The 23,044-nt window shown below is 35.1% G+C and overlaps 2 protein-coding genes across 2 annotated transcripts in view; both read left to right on the top strand.

Annotated features, from left to right (window-relative positions):
• Nucleotides 1–4,780: 4,780 nt before the first annotated feature.
• LOC111433168 (CBL-interacting serine/threonine-protein kinase 23-like) lies at nt 4,781–8,679 on the top strand. The gene is made up of 15 exons (XM_023070125.1): nt 4,781–5,481; nt 5,761–5,823; nt 5,921–5,992; nt 6,083–6,190; nt 6,307–6,387; nt 6,463–6,516; nt 6,594–6,719; nt 6,821–6,910; nt 7,018–7,137; nt 7,212–7,346; nt 7,492–7,608; nt 7,705–7,761; nt 7,922–7,996; nt 8,190–8,265; nt 8,397–8,679. The coding sequence occupies exons 1-15, from the start codon at nt 5,302–5,304 to the stop codon at nt 8,411–8,413; spliced, it is 1,371 nt and encodes a 456-aa protein (XP_022925893.1). The 5' UTR covers nt 4,781–5,301; the 3' UTR covers nt 8,414–8,679.
• Nucleotides 8,680–9,995: 1,316 nt separating this feature from the next.
• LOC111433171 (solanesyl diphosphate synthase 3, chloroplastic/mitochondrial) overlaps nt 9,996–23,044 on the top strand; it is a 14,641-nt gene continuing 1,592 nt past the window's right edge. Inside the window, exons 1-11 of the mRNA XM_023070128.1 lie at nt 9,996–10,373; nt 13,172–13,261; nt 14,478–14,558; nt 14,699–14,770; nt 17,745–17,876; nt 19,371–19,457; nt 19,696–19,767; nt 19,878–19,963; nt 20,459–20,591; nt 21,057–21,146; nt 22,476–22,574. Coding sequence (XP_022925896.1) covers nt 10,227–10,373; nt 13,172–13,261; nt 14,478–14,558; nt 14,699–14,770; nt 17,745–17,876; nt 19,371–19,457; nt 19,696–19,767; nt 19,878–19,963; nt 20,459–20,591; nt 21,057–21,146; nt 22,476–22,574 — 1,089 coding nt within the window. The 5' untranslated portion in view covers nt 9,996–10,226. The remainder of the gene's footprint in view (nt 10,374–13,171; nt 13,262–14,477; nt 14,559–14,698; nt 14,771–17,744; nt 17,877–19,370; nt 19,458–19,695; nt 19,768–19,877; nt 19,964–20,458; nt 20,592–21,056; nt 21,147–22,475; nt 22,575–23,044) is intronic.

Here is a 23,044-nt window from a genome sequence, read left to right as displayed (position 1 = left end):
ACTTCTAATGTTCCATCGCTTTCGTTACAACCAATTTTAGAAATAATCAAATAATGTCCGGTTGAGATTTAAATCTTTTTTAATGAGAATTTTTTAAAAAAAAGATACTTTGAAATAATGTGTTTGCTTTATACGTTAAAACAAACTTATAAATCCTAAAAACTAATTTATAAAGTTATAGAAAATTATGAAAAATCAAATAAAAATTAATTAATAATGGATGTGCATTTTATTTTATTTTATTAGTTTAACACAATCGGTTAAAACTGATCGATAATCATAAGCTGCACGTTTTCCTTTTCTGGAAAAAAAATCAAAATTAAAGGCGAACCAATAATTCAATACAGATATTTTATATTCTATTGGGATCCTCCAAACCTCCATAAATTTTGTTGTTCAATTAGGACAGCAATTCTGTTCCTTGAAACCTGTGACACTTGTCAGAAAAATTAACACAAATGTTAGAAGCCAATAGAAAATTTTGTCAACATTAACATACCAGAAAATTAAGAAACGTGGCATATGGATTTGCCAATCATGGTTAAATTTTGAAGAGGGCAAATGCAAAAGCTATTGGTCCCAGCAGATTTTGGGATATACCTCTAAACACCACATGTTAATCTCCTAGAAAGGTCGGGGAAAGAGATCAGACATTCGAAAACTGCAATAAATATCAATAGAAGATGTGTACTAAGCAGCACCAACATAGCCAAAAATATTGATTTCAAGTATCCCCCCTCGGCACAGGACTTTCATTCAATTCTTAGTCTACGCAGATTCTCATAAATATCACCCAAAGGCTTGCATTCACGCTCAACCCAACCAATCTGACCTCCTAGAGCATTAGTTTTCTCAACCATCATCCTTCAAAAGTAATGGCAAATTCCCGTATAGCAAGGTTCGTTACCGAGGTGGCGCCACCACAGATTATCAGTGTCATGAGACGCCGAACGTCAAAAGTGTTGGATACCATCAGTGAAGAGGAGAGAGATGGCAGCAAGAATGAGTATCCTGCTTCTCCAAGAAGCCTACCATCATCAACAACCCCTGCGCCTATGGTTGTTAGTGCCAATTCTATGTACTTCGTCAGAAACATAAATAGATCTTTCTCCAAATTCAATGATTGAATAATTTGTTGTCTGGAGTGAAAATTGGGACTTTGAGGCTTCATCACCATATCCTGTAGTTGAATTTTCATGTCGTTGTGGGATGAGTTCCTGAAATTTGTGCTCGCACAGTTTCCAGTGAACTTGCTAAAAGACTGTAATGCAAAATCTTATGTATAGTTTGTCGAGTTTGAAATGAGGAATTTGTAATGTTAAAATGCATAAGAATACTGTCATTCAGTCCAACGGTTTCAACGCAGATTAGTCAACAGAACATGCAAGATTAAACATTCAAATCATGCCTGCCATTTAATCTTTCCCTACACGGCCTAAACGAGTTTTTCATATGTTACGAAATGGGACATTAAACTCTCAGAGGAACTTGTTTGTTAGTACCAACCTTTTTCTTTGGAGGAGTTCGAATCTTTTCGTTTGCGCACTCTGGAAGACATGAATGTGCTTTCTTTCTGATTCAACCTTTTCCTTCAGTTTCTCTAGGGCTGTTAATCATTACAAATCAAAATAAGAAAAATGTATGGAGAACATCTATATGAACAAAAATAATAGAGGATTATTTATTTATTTATGTAACAGCTTCGCTGGAAACAACAATCCTTCCCAACAAATTAACCCAGCAACCTTCTTTACTTTTGGATAATGAGGAAAGAGCAGAGCCGATTTGATGCACGGATCAAAGGAATTTACCACAACTGGTTTTTAAAGTTTAACCTAATCCCTCTATTTAAATATATAAATATATATATATATATATATATGTATATATATATATATATATGAAGCCCAAAAATTTAAATTATTTAGGCTAGTTAGGGCAGTTTTTCCGTACAGTCTAAAGGACCGAGGTGTTACCAGAGACATAAGTAGGCTGGAGCAACTTAATTGAACTGGAAGGTAGGGAATGTATTGGGCAAGGATCATTATCAATCCGTGTAGCAATCTCTTGAAACGCCTAACCTGAAACATAAGAATCTAAGAGTAAGCAAGTTGAACAACGACATATTGCTCAATTATTCATCTCTAACTTCTTTTAACCAGAAACAAACTGTAATCGCCCAAATCTATCATTAGCAGATATTGTCTTTTTTGAGTTTTCTCTTCCGGACTTCCCCTCAAGTTTTTAAAATGTGTCTACTAGGGAGAGGTTTCTACACCTTTACTAGGGAGAGGTTTTTACACCTAAGATATGATTTATTCGCACACTAATTAAGAGACAGGCCAATTTACCATCATGTATGATTCTAATTACTCCGGAAGTTTATATCTTCTTTTCCCAGTGGTTAAGAATAGAGCGTGATGCAAATCAAGCTGAGCAAGCTTGCCTGGAGCCTGTTAGGCGTTGCAGAGAGAACCATCTTTGCAAGCCTTCGGTAAGGTTGACCCTTAAAACCCCCATCAACACCACTGCATGAATCCAAACAGTATATGCAGTCAGCACTATAATTTTGAGGTAAACCAAAAAGAACATGCCAGTAAAAAAAGTTATGAGGATTAATTATAACAATGGTGAACAAAACTTCAACAGTATAACCATAGCTACAAGAAGTAAAACTTGCAATTCCTTTGTGAAGTTAATATTGTCCATCAATCTTCCAGGTGTTGCCACCAATATGTCCACAGAACTCGGTAGCTCAACCAAAAAATCTTCGGGATCATAACAGATGCCGGCCTTGAGCTTAGGTCCCTTGATGAGCTCAGAATTTCATCTGCTATGGAGGATTGACCAACAGGCAGACCTACAGATAAGCCCACAGCAGGCGCAACCGCAGTAAGAACCTCTTTAACCGGATTGAAAAATAGCCGTGAGCATATTTCATGCAATTCAGCAAATCCCGAGCCATATGGTGCATAACCAAAATTTCAATTACATGTGATACAATTAACAGATATATCACAGCTCAATGCTCTTCTAAATATGAACACATTTTGCAGCTTGTTAAATCTTCAATGAGATATCCACCATGGATTCATTTGTTTCCAACGGAGTGCAATAAATGACAAATATCAAATAGAAGGATACAGAAATCGATTTGATGCATAAACAAAAGAAAAGCTCGATGATAGGAAGGCATTAACCATTCAAATGATTCAGAATAAATAGGAAATTGGCGGGGGGTCGAGCAAGGGGAGGATCTCAAAGAGGCATTCCTCGAATAAAGAGACGTCGACAGGGCTTCGCATCCATGGTAGAACAGGGATGCTCTTGCGCTTCTGCTTCTCCGCCATTGTCAAACAAACACTGCTTCAGAAGCAAAACCCCGCAGCGCTAGGGTTTTAGGCAGAACTCGCACCCAAAATGGAGGGAAATCCAACTGTAATTATATTTTAGGGAAAAATAACTTTTCAAAAAATCTTCGAAGTAAATCTTTTAATTATTTTATATGATATGTCATTTTAAATTTAAAAGGAAAATAGAAAATGGAAAGTAATATAGTCTGTCTCCCTCCACCGTCCGATGTTAGAAGATGAGAAACCTTCCTTATCATTGTTTTGGCAAATATTCATTTTATAAAAACAATTTCCTAATTTATTTTCTTTTTCATAAAAAATATTCATTTTAAATAATTTTTAATCCATAATTTTTATATAATATAACATTCACAAATTTTAATATTTCATCCTAATTTCATGTATGTGCACACATGCATGTATATATATAATAGTTTACCGGTGTATCTTTAACTTGAGCAGTTAAAAATGTGTACGATTTTCAAACTTTCTAATAATAAACTTTCTAATAATTCATTTTTACCATTTAAAAATGTGTAGAGAGATTTTCAAACTTTCTAATAAATGTTTTGTTTTTCTCTCCCATCCCTTAGTAAACTTGGAACGGATAAAAGCTAATAATATCGATTAGCAGTGACCTTGAGTTGTTATAATTCTCACTCTTTCTCGCATTTTCTATTTTAACTGAGATTTCCTTTCTTGTTTGGGATGGGTCCCACCAGAACCGGGATGGGGATGTGCCAGTAAAATTCATAGGGCAAACTCAATCATTATTGGTTAAATAATAGCGTTTCACCAAATAGTATTTTGTGTAACAAATAGAATACACTAAATAATTAAATAATTTAGGTTTTGGATCAACAACCTTGGAATATCCAAAAGTACGCAGCCTCCCTCAAGTAACGCCTTGTATTATTCCTATTTATTTATATTATTATTATTGATTCAATAATTGAATAATTTAATATGAAAAATACGACAATTTAATTATTTATTAATAAAAGAACAGTACTGGACCTCAAACGAATTTACACGACCACCTGTCGCAGGTTAAGGCAAGGCAGTGAGAGCATTTCATATGAAAACCATCAACATAAACTATTATTTTTATTCAATAATTTTGTTTTATATTGAAATAGTCGTTAAAATGCCAATTAAAGTGACATTAGTTGTGTATTTTTTTTTCATAAGGTGGAATATTGACATTTAAATAATTAAAATTAAAAATAAGGTCTCAATCATTAAAATTTTCAAAAAAATATTATATATTAAAGTTGATAATTAAATGGTTGCTTAAATTTTATTTTAAGAGTTTGACCAAATTTATTAATTCCAATTTTAAAAAATCTTAAATTAGGTATTTTTCCCTCCATGATTGGAGTATGGAAAATAGTAATAAATTATATTTTGATGTATTCCATATGAAAGAGAAGATTCCTGGTGCATGCTCCTCTGCTCCCTGTAAATACAGAGATTAATGCGCCTTGCGTTCAGCGAATTCACTGAATTCGAAGGTCGTCTCCTTTGATCAAACCTCCGATTTAGAGGCGTTTCGTTGATTAAGCTCAAATTTCTCACATATCCATCTCCAATCATTCGAGTCGCGGATTCCTTCCGGGAGGTTATAGGCGCCTCCGTCGTTGTTTAATGCGCCTACAATCTTCCCATTCCATTTTCCACAACTTGATTATCGTCACCCTTGAATCCTCATATCGCCATTGTTAGCCTCGGTTTCTGCTTCTGAGATGTAGAGAAAGCCTCAGATTGAGATTGAGATTGATGCTGAAGAAAAATAGTTTTTCGCTTCGTTTGCCGATCGACGGGGGAAGATGAGTGTGGTCAAGTCTCAGGTCTGGCAACCGTGTAAGAAGAAGAGGTCTTGATCGGAGGATTTTACAGCGAGGAAAGGGATTGCGGGGTGAAGGAGTTGTTAGAATTGGCGACAGAGATGGCTTTCAGGTCGAGCAGTCACACCAAAACGCGGGTGGGAAGATATGAGCTGGGGAGAACCCTTGGAGAGGGCAGCTTCGCGAAGGTTAAGTTCGCTCGGAATTGCGAGACAGGGGAGAACGTCGCCATTAAAATCCTCAACAAAGAGGACATTCTCAAGCACAAGATGATCGGGCAGGTATAATTTGGATTCGCTACTAATTCAAACATTCATTTATTTTGTTCTATACGCATTAACCATGATAGTTGGAGGCTAGCAACTAGTCAAACTTTACTGCAAAACTTAATATTCAATTAGGCAATTGAAACACAATCCTATATGCTTTGTTCTTGAGTCTTCAATGTTTTTGCTGAATATTTATCGAAGAAATCTAAGCTTCATTGCATAACTTAGTCTTTTAGTTAAACACTAAGATTATATAATTTAAGCATCAACTCTATTTATGCATATCTGCAGATTAAACGTGAAATATCAACGATGAAACTCATTAGACATCCAAATGTCATTCGAATGTATGAGGTTAGATCAAGTTATGAACTTAATTTTCTCAGTTTGTTCTTGTTTCCTCAATTGTCTTATTGCATCTCATCTGCCACTAATTATTTTCTTGGTGCAGGTGATGGCTAGCAAAACCAAGATATATATTGTTTTGGAATTTGTAACTGGTGGAGAACTATTCAACAAAATTGTGAGATACAGTGACTGGTTTTATCTTGTATCCATGCATGCAATTGTAACTGGTAGTTGAACATAAATTTATTCCTTTTCCCTTATCCAGGCATGTAATGGAAGATTCAAAGAAGATGAAGCAAGAAAATATTTTCAGCAGCTTATAAATGCTGTGGATTATTGCCATAGCAGGGGCGTTTGTCATCGAGACCTAAAGGTTCACGGCAAATCATCATAGATATCATTCTGTTGTCATTGCTATTAATATCATCTTGTTAAGCTACAATTTTAAAAGTTCTGGTCTCAAAAATAGTCTTTGTCTATGTTGTTCAGCCAGAGAATTTATTATTGGATGCCAGTGGCGTTCTAAAAGTTTCAGATTTTGGATTGAGTGCTCTACCTCAACAAGTTCGAGTGAGTATGATGCTATGAAAGCTAGCATTCTTTTAGTATGATGGATTTATGAGTAATCCTTATCTCTCTTATTAGGACGATGGATTACTTCACACAACATGTGGAACACCCAATTATGTTGCTCCAGAGGTACAATGGATTTAGACTTCAACTATTTACCACTTGCTCTCCTAAAATTCTTTTGTGATTCAATGCGTTCATAATAGGTTATCAACAATAAAGGCTACTGCGGTGCAAAGGCGGACCTATGGTCATGTGGGGTTATCCTTTTTGTCCTCATGGCAGGCTATTTGCCATTTGAAGAAGCCAGTCTCGTGACATTGTATAAAAAGGTCTTTGTATTTGTAAACATTTAATTTCTCGTTGGTTCTGTGTTCTTATTAGTTTTAGTACATCTACAAGCTCAAACCATAGAATTTTGTTTGTGTTATAGATATTCAAGGCCGACTTCAAATGTCCTCCATGGTTCTCCTCTAGTGCCAAGAAATTAATCAAGAGAATCCTTGATCCGAATCCGTTAACTGTACGACTTTGTTTATTTGAATACTTCTTCCATCTTAATGATGTTCTTAGTTATTATACGATGTAATCTCTTTGTTGTTAACTTCTTATGAATTTTCTATGAAACAGAGAATTACAATTGCTGAGGTTCTTGAGAATGATTGGTTTAAGAAAGGATACAAGCCACCCACTTTCGAAAACGACGAAATCGTTCTTGATGACGTTGACGACATCTTTAATGAATCAGGGGTAACGCAAGTTGTTCTTTGGCATTGTTTTTATGAATGTTAACGGTAGTAGACATGACTTTTCTTATGTTGCAGGTCACTCATAACCTTGTAGTCGAGAAGAGAGAAGAAGGGCTCGCATCCCCTGCATCACCTGTCACCATGAATGCATTCGAGCTCATCTCGAAATCTCAGGGTCTCAACCTTGCCACTCTGTTTGAGAAGCAAATGGTAGGTTATGATCTCTCCATAGCACAAACATCTTATGTTGTGACATTGATGTTTCTCTGCAACCATCCATCTGAAGTTTTTTCCTTGTTTTGTTCATTTATGAATGCAAATTAATATCTGTGCCGATCGGAATTATGGTTACCAGGGGCTATCTAAACGTGAAAAAAGTTTCACATCCCATTGTCCAGCAGATGAAATCCTTTCCAAGATAAAAAAGACAGCAGTTCCTATGGGTTTTGATGTGAAGATCAATAATTTCAAGGTTGGTGGAAGGCTGGAAGATCAAAATCTTTAATAGAATCATCCATAGCTTACCAAACTGATTTTGGACTTAAAATATCCGTCTTGCTTATTACAGATGAAGCTCCAAGGGGAAAAAACTGGACGCAAAGGTCATTTATCAGTTTCAACAGAGGTTCTTCTCTTCACTTTTCCCCTGCATGTCTTTTAAATTCCGGTTGTTTCTTAAAAATTATCATTCTCTAGGCCAACACGAGTATCGTTCAACTGATCTAAAATATCGGACCACCCGACCACCCCACATATTGTTGAACTAAAAAAATTTCTCTCTCCAGATTTTTCAGGTCGCTCCATCGTTACATATGGTAGAGCTCCGCAAAGCTGGAGGGGATACTTTAGAATTTCACAAGGTATGAATCAATAAATTATACACTTACACACTTAAAAAGACCATGGCACATATGTATATCATGCGGTGTTTGACATGATAGGGCCTTCTTTCCCATGTTGGTTTGAAGTTTTTTCTTTTGAGTTCTGTATGGCTATCCACAGCCATTAGTTGGTTCCAAAGCTCTAACTGGATCATCTGTTACAATGTTGTAGTTCTATAATAACCTCTCAACTGGACTGAAAGATGTTGTATGGCGAACCGGAGACGAGACGGAGCAGGAAAGTAACGGTAAGCAAAAATATGGTCGCGTTCGTTAAGATGAACGAAAGAAAGCGAATGGATGAGTACAAAATTAAAAGCTGAAAACTAAATGAAAGGAACTGGTTATACTTATATATGTTTTACCTTGGATTCTGCAGGTGTAGCAAATGCTTGAAAGATCTATTTGATTACCTCTCTGTCTGGAGTGGTTGTGCAAATATTGTCACCCTCCACCCCCAACAAAAACAAGGAATGATTTCTTTTCTTTTTTTTTTTTAATGCCATTTAGGTGTGTGCTTTTGTGAAATGTTTCCCATATTGTGGTATGATGAAATTAATTGCTTTTTTTTTTTTTTTTAAACACCGAGAAATCTAAGATTCTTTTGATAACATTCTTGCTTTTTGTTCTTTGAGAACTAAAAACATAAAGGTGTTTGATAACTATCTATGTTATTTGTTTTTTTGTTTTTTTTTTTAATTTTATTATTATTATTTAAAATTGTAATCTCTCGTTCTAACCAATTCAATTTAAAATATAAACTTACCTGAGTTAGTTTAATTAAACTAATTTATAAGTTTCGATGAAATGATTGCACCACATGTTAACTTGTAATGAAAATTTAATTTATAATTAGAAAATCAAGAAAATTGATATATATTTTTTATTTAATCATAATTTCTATAAAGTTATAGAGATTTAAAAATAAAAATAAATGGAAGCGATTAAAGAAAATACTACAAAATTTGATAATGAGACATAAAAAAAAAAAAACTCTTAGATTGACTCCCTCGATTTTAAAATGCGAGAGTCTATCTCTATTTTGACCTATGCATCACATTGGCTTTGGTACCATTTGTAAGTCTACTAGGTAGAGATTTCTACCCCTTTAGCGATGTTGACCACTTTGACCTATCGTCTTGACCACCTTGACCCATTACATATCTTCTTCTATTAAAAAGAATATCCTACACTTTTATAATAAATTTTTCGCTCTAGGTTACAGACTAGTTACATACATACAATTTCTTATAATTTCATCTTAATTGCTTTTTTTAAATCACAAATTTCGAACCTTGACGTTTTAGTTGACAATAAATACCTTAGCTAAATAATTAATAAAATAATATTTAATATTACAAAATGTTATTTAATATTACAAAACGCACAATCATTATACTCTAAAATGCATCACATTAGAGATGTTCACAAAATAAAGTGGGAACGGACTAAAAATGAATTAGGTATACATCTTGACTAAATAAATAAATAATTAAAAAATAACCGTCATTTTTGTGTGAAAATTTATATTTTTACAGTTGTATTTATAAAAGTCATAACTTATAAAGTACACATACATATTTGCAAATATAGTATAGGAAAACTATATATTACTACTGTTTTCATAAGATAATTACAGGTATAATCATCGCCAGAGTTATTGTCTAAAAATTCATTACTATTTTATTTTAATTTTGGTCGCAAAGTAATTATTACCCTAACAGCATTAGTTAGTTGATTAAGTGAGGCTTCTACATCGGGAGATTATCAGTAAAAATAATTAGTTATTTGATTAATGAAGACAAAATTAAATTTACCCATACTTTATATTTATGCCGTTTCTATAAAGTTTTTCAAATTATTTTACTATTTTATTAAAAAAAAACTAACCGATACTCGAAATGTGTAATTTTCATTTATTTATTTAAACAACATTATTCATGAAATTAGCCAAATTTATAAATCTAATTATGGAAAAAATAGAAAGGGCAGCCGGTAGGAAGGCACGTTCTCCTTTGAGTTTTGCACCGCTTAGTGTATGGCTGTGCTTCGCCGTCGTCACCATAAAGCCTTCAGCGGCGGCGCTCTTGTTTACATCGCACTGAGATTTTTCGTATTGCCCTTCTGACTCTTCTCTTATTTCTCTCTGTACCTATTCCCCTGTGAAGAAATACCATCTTCTCTGTTACAAGCTTCTTGGAGCTGCAGGATGTTGTTTTCTCGCGGGCTTTTCCAGATTTCGAGGATTCCCAGAAACAGCTCCTGTTGTCGATGGTTTCTGTCTCATCGATCAGATACTCGCCCAGTTTTTATACCTAATATTCTCTCTTTGCATCCATCGGAATCTGATCGGCAAGTAAGTGTCAGTTGCTTATGTTCGTTTAGTTTTAGTTTTTGTTTTTGGGTGCTTAGGAAATTAGTTGCTCTATGAGGGGCGTTTACGAATTTTGTGCTTAATCAAGTTGATGCAATTACTAAAAGAGTAAAGAGTTTCTGTGTCTGAATAAGATCCGAACTGGTTGTTGTAAGGTGACTTTGAGCTGAGTGATTGGTTTGTAAATTTCCATGGTGACTCCACGGCCTGTTAGTGGGATCATCCTCTTCACATCATTCTCACGCGGATGTGCTCGAGGCTTGTATTGGTTTGAGTTGAGTTTTCAGTCAATATTGCCACGTTTAGTTGAAAAATGCTATGCAGTATCTAATTGAGCTCCATTTATTCTTGTCAACTAGTTTGATGTACTTGGGTAAGGAAACAGCACTCTATCTCTTAATCTGGTCTTATGACGAGTGTTCTCCACCGAGACAGGGATGGTTCTTTCATATTTTTTTTGCCTGAAAACGATACCTATTTAGTTTCTTTCACAACAAATGCAAAAAAGCAACACGACTATGCTATGTTGTATCTCCCATGATGCTATTTAATCTGGTCTCTTAGGAGTTCAGTTCTGAAGAGGCACAGTTTGAATCTGTTTTTAAATTCTAAGGACTACTTGATAAGTTTTTGGTATCATGACCTTTTTGGTCACTTTCCCATGAGAAACCAACACAAATTTGTGCGATTCTCCGTGGTTGCTATCAGTTCCTATTCAATTCTGATGATTGACACTGGTCTTTAGATACCTTGGGGTAGTTTACTTTAATTATCTAATGGTCAGTTTGATTAGTTACAACGATGAGGAGAAAAGGCCAGTCTTTGAGGTTATTTGGAAAGGACCTTATCCAATAAAGACCAAGGTTTTCTGTGGGAACTTGTTTATGGAGGAATAATTGCTGGAGATGTGATTCAAAGAAAATTGTCCTATCAGTCTCCCTCACCCCACTGGTGTCTTATGTGAACCAAATTCGGAAATACAATTTCATCTTCTTATTGAGTGTTCCTTCGCCCAAAATTATTGGAATATGCTGTTGGGAGCTTTTGGTTGGTTTCTGGCATGGCTAATATTATTTAGGACTTCCTTACTTCCATTTTTGTGGGTTATGCTTTTAAGGAGTCCAAGAAGTTGCTTTGGAGCCCCATCAATAGGGGTTTTCTGTGGATTTTTTGGCACGAGAGGAATAACCGGGATTTCAATGATTTGGAGACTTCTTTCCATAGGGTTATGGATACAGTCCTTTTTTTACTGATTTCTCTTGGTGAAAATGTAATTCATTCTTTAAAGATCACTTGCTTCACTTGTTTCAAATTGTCGAGCATTTCGTAATCCACCATAGATGGTTGGAAGTTTTTCCTTCTCTTTGGAATTCCATCTATCAATAAAATTTCGTTACTGATTCAAAATAAGTTCCCCTTCAATTATGTCTTTTCAATGGATTGCTCCAATGCAAATTCTGGAGGCCCTCAACTGAAATAACATTGATGATTTTATCATGAGACTCTTCTTTCATGGTGATTTGTCCTCAGCGTTGGTTTCTATGAAAGTAAATGGAAATTTCAACCACATTTTAAGACCTCTTTTTTTCTCATGTAATATCTGCCGAAATTTTGTGAGAACCATTAATTTATTGTATTACCCTTCTTGGAGTTGTCGTGATTTAATGAAGGAAGTTTTGTTGTACTTGCACCTGACTTTTGTGACGAAGGATGAGTTTTATGCTAACTTTTTCCCCAAGCCTCTGGGTTATTAGATTGGGGAGTTATTGAATTGAAGAGTGTTTCTAGGGTGGAGGGTTAGTGGGTAGAAGCCTGGATTTTGACCCTCTATAAATGCTTTTCTCTGTTTAGTGTAACCAATAATTAGTGGAACTTTCCTGCCTTTTTTTGTTTCTCTCAATTTTTTTTTTGAAGTTATCTTTTATATTAATAGTGAATTTCTTTTAAACTATTCGTATCTAGCTTCCTGTTGGTTTGACTGTACTCTTATCATAATGACTTAGTTCTCTTGACAACATTGCTAATAGGAGTTGGGGGATTGTGGGTTGGTTTGGATTAGGTTTAGAAAAAGAATGGACCCGATTAATTCTTTGAGTTGCAAATTCAATCAGTTCATTAAACCTTAGAAAGTGTTGGAGGAATCCGTAGGTTGGTTTGGGATAGGTTTGAGAAAGTGTGGACCCAAATTAATTCTTCAAGTTGCAAATTCATCCAGTTCATTAAACCTTAGTCAGGTGTTGGGGGAATTAGTAGGTTGGTTTGGATTAGGTTTAGAGAAAGTATGAAGCCAAATTAATTCCTCAAAAGTTGCAAATTCAACCTTTTTATTAAACCTTAGTCAGATGATGAGATCAACCTAACTCAATCATATAACCACGGTTGGGTGTGAGAGCCTAGTCTTGATTGTTGGGAGAGATTCCAATTTATTACCATTTCAAGCTTTCTCATTCATGAAAAGACGACTAGAGAGTGACGTGATATTTGTATTATTTATTATGCTAGATCACATTTCATATTTTATGATGTTTAGTGTGTATTGCCTAATTCTCGTATTTTATTATTCACTTGGATCTGAAGACAACCACAATGGAATACACTGCTTGAAATACTATGTTGTATTGTATCATTTCATGTTTATCATGATTCAACGTCATACTTTATGATTATTGCTTAGATGTAGTCCATTATACATTATGGATTTCCAGAAGTTCAATGTGTATCTATTTTCTCGTATATTGATCATCCTATATTTTGATTGTTACTATACGGGCAATCGATAGGCTCCAGGATGCAGAGAAATCATGTACTTGGCTTATCCCACTTTTCATGGTTTAGGACGTCAAATCCATCAAAGCAGCTGTGTAGTTGAGGTAGGTAGTCACTTTTGTCAGGTTTCTCTTCTATTACATGTCTGATAAGGTCAAATTAATATTAATAAAGTCAGCCAGTGTATTCGCAAGCTCTCTGAGGCAAAGAGGTTGGAAAAGTTCTTTGTTCTTTAAATGTTTATTTATTTCCATGGCTAATTTCTACATGGCTGTATTTGCTGGTTTTGTATTTTTTTCTTTTTCACTCCCTTTGGGAATTTGTATCCCTCGAGCATTTATTCATTTTCATTATATCAATGAGAAATTATTTCTTGTTAAAAAAAAATAATGACTAAGTCAGCCAGTGTGACATTGTAATAACAAATGATAAAAAGGAAAGGGAAGGCTTGTTAATTTTATGTGAGCGCAACCACTTCCACTAATGCATATCACGTGTTCATTTGACAAGAGGCTGGAGCGAATAATTCCACTTCCACTTTTAGTTTGACATGCTGGAAATTATCACCTCATCTTTCAAATATTTTATTTTATTTTATTTTTGCTAGGCACACGTTTTGAAGAGTTAATGTCGGAATGGAAAAACTTTCTTCATAATAATCTTTTGTTCTCTGATTCAATAATCACTCTTCTACTAAGTGTAAAAGTTCTACTTGGATGAACCATGAATAAGATGGTGAAAACCAAATAGAAGAAAAAAATCTCAATCTGTTCATATAGGACTTGAGGAGAAAAAGAACTAGTATTTATACTAGTTCTACAAACTAAGCCTCCAATGCCTGAAATGTAACAAACAACTTAATGACCAATAGATTAGTTCTTCTAACTAATCAGCAAGCCACCAAACTAATTATTAACCAACTACTAACTAATCCAATAATCTGGAAAATACAAACAGTAGCCTAAAAATAAAACAGTTCCAGCCATTAAGGTATAGGCTACCTCATGATGTGTCTTCCCAACTGCAATCCTCTGGTGCTGCATAATCCTTATCCTTTAACGTTTGTACCATATCACATATTTCAAGCATGGTCATTCAATATCTCCATGTCAGATCAAAAGTTCAAACCAATTAACTGTAACTGCTACTTCTAGAAGCGTGCATTTAACCTATGTTTTTCTTTCGTTTATATAGCAAGCATCAATCTCTTTGCTTCATTTTCATTCCAGTTTGATTCAGGATATGGAACTTGGTGTACTGATTAGTAGTTTTCTCAACCTCATTCATTGTACATTCATTCTATCATGATGAAATTTTCAGGAACAGCTTGATCCATTCTCACTTGTTGCAGACGAGTTATCGCTTCTTGCCAATAGACTACGGGCAATGGTAGTGGCTGAGGTATCTGATTCCTTTGTTCTCTTATTTCTTTAATGACATTGATGCTTTCTATGGGAGGCTTGAAGTGGTATTCTTAAACATGTTTCTACTTATAGTTGGAATTTTCTCATACAATAATATTTATAACTTATCTCATACAGGTTCCAAAACTTGCTTCTGCTGCCGAATATTTCTTCAAATTGGGAGTTGAAGGGAAGAGATTTCGTCCAACGGTATTTGTTCGTTTGTTTGTTTGTTGTCTATTCTTCTTTATGTGAACAGAACTTTTTGGCTGTTCGTTGCCTTTCTACAGCACTGCTTATTTTTGCCAACATATATTTTAATTTAATGTGGATTTTGGAAGGACAGAAAAACAATAACAGTATAGAGTGTATGCTCTATAGTTATGGCATTTTTAAAACACAGTATCTGCCGACATTCCAGTAAGATCCTTAAACCTAGTTGAAATCATCATGCACTTTGAGGATGGTTATTTTGTTATTTGTTATTCTTATTTTAAAAATAATTTTAATTTAATTTAAATTAACCTTTTTACTTCCTAATGAGAAGTAAGACCTATATTTTAAGAAGCGAGTTCAATTATGTAGACCTATGGTAGAAAAATTTCTCTGCAAACAGTGTTCTACTGCCTACCCTTCTATGGAGCACAACATCTATTATAACACTTCTCTTTCCTTCTAGCACTGGGCAGGTGTCAGACTCAAGATAGTTGAATTTTTCATGTGTTCCTTAGTGTGGGAGGTGTTAACAGTCATGATAGAATTCCGAAGGATCCAGAATATCTATCAAACTGGGCCCTATGATCTGTGTGTTGCATGCTGCAGAGGTAATTGCTGTTATGACCAAAAGTCTCTTGTTGGATTGGACGTACCCCATACCCCTCCATTGGATGGCTGAGAGTGGGACATTGAGTCTGTAACGACTCATTCAGGTAGATCAGGATTTGGAATTTGGATTCGACATCTGATTGCCCCGACATTTTCTTGTATCCCTTATGACATGGTCACATTACTTACTCATCACTTCTTAGAGTGAAAACTATTTCCACAAACCAACACAAGTCCTTCCATCATGCTCACTCACATGCATCCTAGAAAAATTCCTAGGTCACCCAGTACAAAATTGTTCCAAGCAAGACACGCTTAACTTTAGAGTTCCTATGATTGAGCTACCGAAAAGGAAGATGCACCTTGTTAGTATATGTAGTAACTTTCAATTCTTTTAAGCCTTTCTTAACCATCCTATCCTTAGGATTGCTCTCATTCTGAATTTGTCTCGGTTCATTCATATACCCTTCCTTTACTTGGGTGTCACATAATCCAATTCAAGGCGGCTTGCTTTGATGATGTTTGCATGGCTGTTCAATCCTTCAGTGTTATAAATATATATTGATGGCAGTAATAAGGATTCAGACCACCCCTTTGTTTTAAAAAATTTGTTTTAGAATGCTGCTATAACTTTATTCTAAAATATTTTGCTAGCCTTGATGTGTACTGCGAGGTACTCGTGCTAAGAAGATGACAGAGCAGTTCCCACGCGGTTAATTCGGAAGGGAGGAAAAAGGAAGAACCAGAATTGGAGGAAAATTACAGCTAAAGCATTGTTTTGGGAAATATGGTCGGGGAGTTGAAGAAATTGCTAGCATATATGGTTGTAAAAAGGGAGAAGCCGAATATGTACCTAGAATTACCCTATAAAGGAAGCAACAATTTTTTTCCCTTCTGGAAGACTATTATTGAAAAAATAGAAAGAAAGCTGTCAACATGGTCATCATGTTATACTTCAAAAGGCGTAAGACTCACTCTAATACAAGCTACATCGTCCAACCTCCCCACTTATTACAGGTCTCTGTTCGAAATGCCACAAAAAAGTGGCTTCGAATATAGAAAGATTGTTCTGGAACTATTTGTGGAAAGGGAGGACTCGGTCTTTTCTCGATAAAGAAGAAGAACAAAGCTCTCCTAGCAAAATAGATATGAAGATATCATCACGAAGCAAATGCCTTGTGGATAAATTATATACTCCTACATTGGACAAAAAGCAATCCCTTCCATGTTATGCAAAAGTGCCTTGGAAGTACATAAAGAAACATCAAAACCTCATCACCAACCGAATTTGCCATAGGGTGGGTGATGGAGGAAGCACATCATTCTAGACCAACCCATGGATTGAAAATCCCATGCTAGCCCTACGATATCCACTTTTTGTATAGGATCTCTCATAGAAAAAAATGCCACGATCAAAGAGACGTGGAATGTTGTCAACAAATTTTGGGGCTTGAAGCTCGGTAGGAATTTAAAGGATAACACAGCAGTGGAATAGACCGAATTAAGCCTTGACCTTGCCCCAGTGGTATTGTCAAACGTAGCAGACTCATTAACTTGGCTCCCCAGCGTTGATGGGGTCTTCTCTACAAATCCTTGATGATGGACACGGGGAAAAAGTAGAAGCGATAAATCTCACGCTAGCAAAGACAGTATGGAAAGGACATCACCCTAAAAAGGTGAAGTTCTTCCTTTGGGAAATAGTGCATAAAGCTATTAGCACAAGTAAATATCTTAAAAAAGGTCTTACATTACTCTTTCTCCAAATTGATGTCCATTATGCAAGAAAGGAAAGGAATCACAAAGCCACTTATTTGTGCAATGCACATACGCTCAGAATTTTTGGACAACGATTCTCAATATATTCGGATGACATCTCACATTTCCTAGAGAGGTAAAGGATGTATTGGACATGGCCTTAACGTATCAGCCTTTCAAGAATGCAAAAGCCCTGCTATGGAAAAACCTCATCGTGGCTTTCTTTTAGAATCTGTGGAATGAAAGAAATCAAAGAATATTCGTGGAAGAGACACAAGCTTATACAAAACTTTTCGACAATGTTGGTTACCAAGCTATATCTTGATATAAACTGTCTAATATTTTTACTTCTTATAGTTATACCTCCTTCATTGTAATTGGGAAGATCTTTCATAATCATCATGGATATTACATCCCTTTTGTAAATTTCAATCATCAATGTAATTGTCTTTCCTAAAAAAAAAATTAAAATAAAAAACCCATATAGTTGGTAAAAAAGAAAAGCAGTGTAAATAGTTGCATTTGGCATGACATGGACCTATATGTGCTATTTGTTCTATGTAACTGGAGGGCGTGTTAACATTTAATGCATTTTTATGTGCAGGTTTTATTGCTGATGGCAACTGCTTTAAATATGCCGGTACCTAAACCTCTTCCTCATTTGGTTGGAGACAATTTGACAATGGATCTACGCACAAGACAACAATGTGTGGCCGAAATCACAGAAATGATTCACGTTAGTTCTTTGAAATGCTTAATTTTTCTTTCATTAAATGTTTTCTGTGGAATTCTTGCTTGAGCAAGGGATCAAAAATAGGGGACAAGTAAAAATATGTTTGTTTGTGTATATTTATTTTGTCCTACGAGAATGTTTATATAAATGAAGTACATTTTAGAGGTGATTGACGTGTCATTTTTTATTAGCTGAAATGGAATCTATGGCTGTCGTATCACCCTTGATCTTGTTCATTTGGATTGGAGTCCATTTCTGTAGTTAGGGCCAAACTTCCTTTTCATTGGAGCCGTTTTTTTTAGTGTGTCCTTGTATATTCTTTTATTTTTTTTCAATGGAAGCACAGTTTCTTACCAAAAATAAACTGTGCTCCTGATCTTTTAACTTTCTGCAAAGATTGCAGTTAAATGGGTGTAGTCTCATGAGTCTCCTCCAAATCCTTTCTTGTGTCTGATTCTTGCCTATGTTTTTATGGGTTCTAAACTTCCACATTTTACAGTTGGAATCCTCTTGGCTTAGCTTTGATTTTCAGTCAGAATGTATACACGAAGTTGATAGTGAACGCTCCACTATTGTGCACCAACGAAAATTTGAATACTATGAATGTTCAACAATGTTGCCTTTGCATTTTGATCATTTTGACACTCATTAGTCACTTTTTTAGATTTATCTAGTAAGATTTACACAGATTTTAAAAAGTATATTAGAGAAAAAAGAAAACTTCGATAAACATTTTAGTTATTTTTTAGGCACATAATTGGATGGAAATGTTTGATTTTAAATTTCATTTTCCTATAAGTCTCAAATGATTCAGAAAAATATTTATTTGGTTTTGGATTATCTTCAAAGCTATGTTATTGATGTAAAGTTTTAGAATGTTGTTGTTTTTCTTGTTTTTAATACAAATTCTTCAGCTTTGTTGTTTTGATGGTAAGATTCAATTGAATTTGGGACAGCTAGTGTCCACAGAATGTTCGAAGGAAAAATGAAGTTTTTTTTTGGTTTAACGTAATTAAGGCCATCTGTGTTAACTGAAATTAGGGTGGGTTTTGGCGTGCTCCTTTGGTGTATTGATCATTTTTATGTTTTGGCTGTACCTTTTAGCTACATCAAATGAGATGTTTTTTGTTTGTTTTATTTATTTGTATTTTAATTTAAAATTTTAAAATAATGATAAAGTTAAAAGAAAGAAAAAGAAAGAAAAAGAAAGAGAAAGAAGAAGGGACAACAAAAAGAAAAAAGAGGAGGAAGAATAAACGTTTGCTGCATATTTTGTTCATTTTGTCGCAGTGTATTTACATATCGTAGCTCATAATGCCAAGTTCATTTATGTAAGTCAAAATATTCACATACATCTAAAGCATATATGTCAGAAAATGTGACCTCAATGCGGTCATGTTATGGTTATTTTTTCCAGCACTTGTACGGCAATTTTCAGTGTTAATTTTTTCATTTTCCTTCTGAATTAATTTCTTGAGAAAATTTTACACTTGCAAGGTTGCCAGCCTTCTACATGATGATGTATTGGATGATGCAGACACCAGGCGTGGCATTGGTTCATTAAATTTTGTGATGGGAAATAAGGTATCTATGAACATTATCTTTTAGTTTGATGCTAATGCTGATACACTTAGATGAGGACAAGGAAATTAATGGTTACTTTTTCAATATTTTGCACAAGAAGCATACCCCATGTTTGTTGAGTTGGATTCTTTCTCCCTCTTCATCATAAACATGCTCTCTATTTCATCACAGTTGTCTGCAAAATTCTTTGAATTTCTGAAGATTCTAGCATTCTTTGTAATCATATTTGCTTTTATAGATATCAGTTTTAGCTGGAGACTTTTTGCTCTCTCGAGCTTGTGTTGCACTTGCCTCTTTAAAAAACACAGAGGTATGAATTTACTTCCATAGTTGCAAACTGAGCAGTATTACTTGGTATTGAATTCACGCCTCTGTTATTAGTCTTGTTGAGTTTCTTCTGCATTACCATTTTCTTTTTAGGTGGTATCATTAATAGCACAAGTTGTTGAACATCTCGTGACTGGTGAAACCATGCAAATGACCACTACATCTGATCAACGTTACAGGTATGCTTTTCACCTTTTGGTTGTAAATGTTTGAATTTCTTGTCGTGGAAAAGTAGATATCAAAACATGATAACTACGTAGTTGTAATATTCTTAATCTCGCATATATATATATATGACAGCAGATAACCAGATAGTTTTGATTTAGCCTAGGGAAAAGGAGAGCGATAGTAGTGATAAGAAGGTTGTGAATAGTGGAGTCTTCGATAAACAAATGCACAACAGGTAAAGCAACCTTTTAGAAAATATTTTGATGGTCATGACAGAGAAGGATCACTTTTTCATGGCCTTGGGCGGTGGAGTTCACAGCCGTGGCAAAAATTTTCAGTATTGAACTTCCTAGTTTTTTGATGTCAGTGAAGTTCACGAGACTCTGAATGCTTTAACATCTTATAATTTGTCTTCTAAATGTGCATTGGCGAACTTCTATACAGCACATACCATTTGAATGCTTATTGCTATTTGTGTTTTGACTTCGAACTATTCTCAATTGCAGCATGGAATATTACATGCAGAAGACGTATTATAAGACTGCATCATTGATTTCTAACAGTTGCAAATCTGTAGCCCTTCTTGCTGGGCAAACAGCAGAAGTCGCAATGTTGGCTTATGAGTATGGAAAAAATCTGGTATATGATTACTTTAGCTCTTTCGTTTTTTGTTCTCAATCTAACCCCCCTCTTCCTAGAGCCTTGTTAAAGTGCGCACTTATTGCAAAAACTCTTATTAATTTCGGGCATGTCTTCAGAATAGAGACTAAACATTTTTACTTAGGATACAGCACTAGCTTCTCATATGAAGGATGGATATTCTTAGATTCTTCCCCCTATATGCAAGCTTACTCTGTCTCTGACTTAATGGTTCTTTTTTTTAAAAAAAAAAATTCTTTTCCCTAACTTTTTTTTTGTTTTGAAAAATCATTTATACCAAAATGATTACTGCAAGGAGGCTTTCCTTTAAAGTTCTGCTGTATTTGCATTCCTATATTACATAGAAGGTGCACATCATTCGATGCTCTTCTCTCGTGTCATTTGGCAGAGCATTGAAGTTATGATGTTTCTTTCTTATGGCTGATCTCTCTCTCTCTCTCACAGGGGTTAGCGTATCAACTGATCGATGATGTTCTCGACTTCACTGGGACTTCAGCTTCACTTGGAAAGGGTTCTTTATCAGATATACGCCACGTAATCTTTTTGTGTATATTTTTGCATCTGAAAATTTATAACACGATTATGCTAACTGTTACTTAATTTATCAATATTTGGATAAGAAACAATTTCATGAACCAAAAAGTTCACAAAGAGGAGGATAGGGCATTCTCCTAAAAACCAAAAATGTTGATTGGATTTGAAAGATATTTAAAGAATTATGTTAAACAAGAATAGACAACAAATGGAAAGAAGAACAAGAGTAGCATCAAGGGTCCGAACCTAAGGTTCTTTCGCTCTCGAAACACGTTTTGATCACGAATAAAAGAAAGAAGGTCCATCACATTTGACGCCTCTCTATTAGAAAGAGGGTGACAAAACCCAAAAACAACAGATAGGAAGGATCAAAAGTTGGTAAAATGGAAGCCATACAATGTAACTTCTTGCCCAAAATATGATATAAACACGGGAACACCTCATGAAGGGGCTTATCTGCCATCCAACAGTCATCCCAGAAATACACACTCGAGCCTTTCCAAAAATAACATCTAATAAATTGAGAAAAGGAAGGGAAACTCGAGGCAATGACTTTCCACAGGTGGTTACTAGGGTAATTGGTGCCCCTGCTAGCAACGCACTCAAAAGGGTGATCACCATGCATACTCAATGAATTTATGCCACAAAATATCACTATCCATGAATAAGTGCCACAACCATTTCTCTAGAAGGGTCCCATTAAGTAATCTCAAGTTCCCAATTCCTAATCCTTACTCCACGACTTAACTAGAAAACAGAATCCCCACACCTTTCAAAGAGATCACATGTGAGGTAAGGTCCAAACATGTTCTTTAGATTGGCTGCTTTGATTTAGAAGACTACGTCTATGCGAGATAAGGTCCAAAAAGTAAACCTTTTTTTCAACTTGTCATGCACCTTCATCTTTCCATGCTAAGTTCCCAAAGAAAACCCACAAACCACATTTTTTTCAGAGACTTCGAGCTTCCTTGTATTGGTAGTTAAGTTGGTGGGTATTAGTTCTCTCTTTTTTTCTCCATGCTTCGGGATTGATTTTGTGGAGAAAACACCATGTATCATTTTTTAAGGGTATTGAGGAGGGAAATCACTTTCTAGATAACGTAGCTACTAATTAATGTTAGTATCATATTTGGACGAGCAATGAATTTAGAGAAAGATGTAGTGTACATCTGGAGAGAGATGGTCTATCTATTCCATCTCCTTACCATCCCCCACCCCACCCATACATACATAAATAATGAAGAATATTTTGAACCTTTTGATTTCTAAATGCAAGATTCGGATCCTTCATGTTGTTTTACTTATTCTAAACGTGGCAATTTTGTACAGGGAATCATCACAGCTCCATTATTATTTGCCATGGAAGAGTTTCCCCAGTTGCGTACGGTTGTGGAACGTGGTTTTGACAATCCTGAAAACGTTGATAATGTATGCATGTAACATATATGTTCTCCGTATCATTTCTTATTTATCAAATCTGTTTTCACATGTTTTTAATTATCTCAGATAACATATATGATCATCCTTCCAAACACTTAATAAATGCCTCATGCTCAAACGAGCCAAAGATAACCTTGGTGGCTGTGATTTAAGTACAGAATACATTCTATCTCCAGCTCCTTACAACTGGATTGGTACATATTGTACAGCTCGGAATCCTGTCTTCCATGTGTCTCAAATCGCACCCCCCCCACCACCACCCTTCTTTTTGTGAAGTCCGAACTTTTCCTCACAAGTTGTCTTATTTCTATCACCGTCAAGAACTTGACTATGAAGAATCCTTGGCTTTATGGCAAGTGCAGTTGGTGTTTTGGTGGTAGACAACTAGGCCTTTAACTCTTGATAGAGCTTTTTTTTTTTTTTTTTTTTTTTTTTTTTTTTTTTTTTTTTTTTTTTTT

The sequence above is a fragment of the Cucurbita moschata genome, unplaced genomic scaffold, assembly GCF_002738365.1.
Source record: "Cucurbita moschata cultivar Rifu unplaced genomic scaffold, Cmos_1.0 Cmo_Scf00041, whole genome shotgun sequence".
NCBI lineage: Eukaryota > Viridiplantae > Streptophyta > Magnoliopsida > Cucurbitales > Cucurbitaceae > Cucurbita > Cucurbita moschata.
This window is presented reverse-complemented; position numbering and strand designations above follow the sequence as displayed.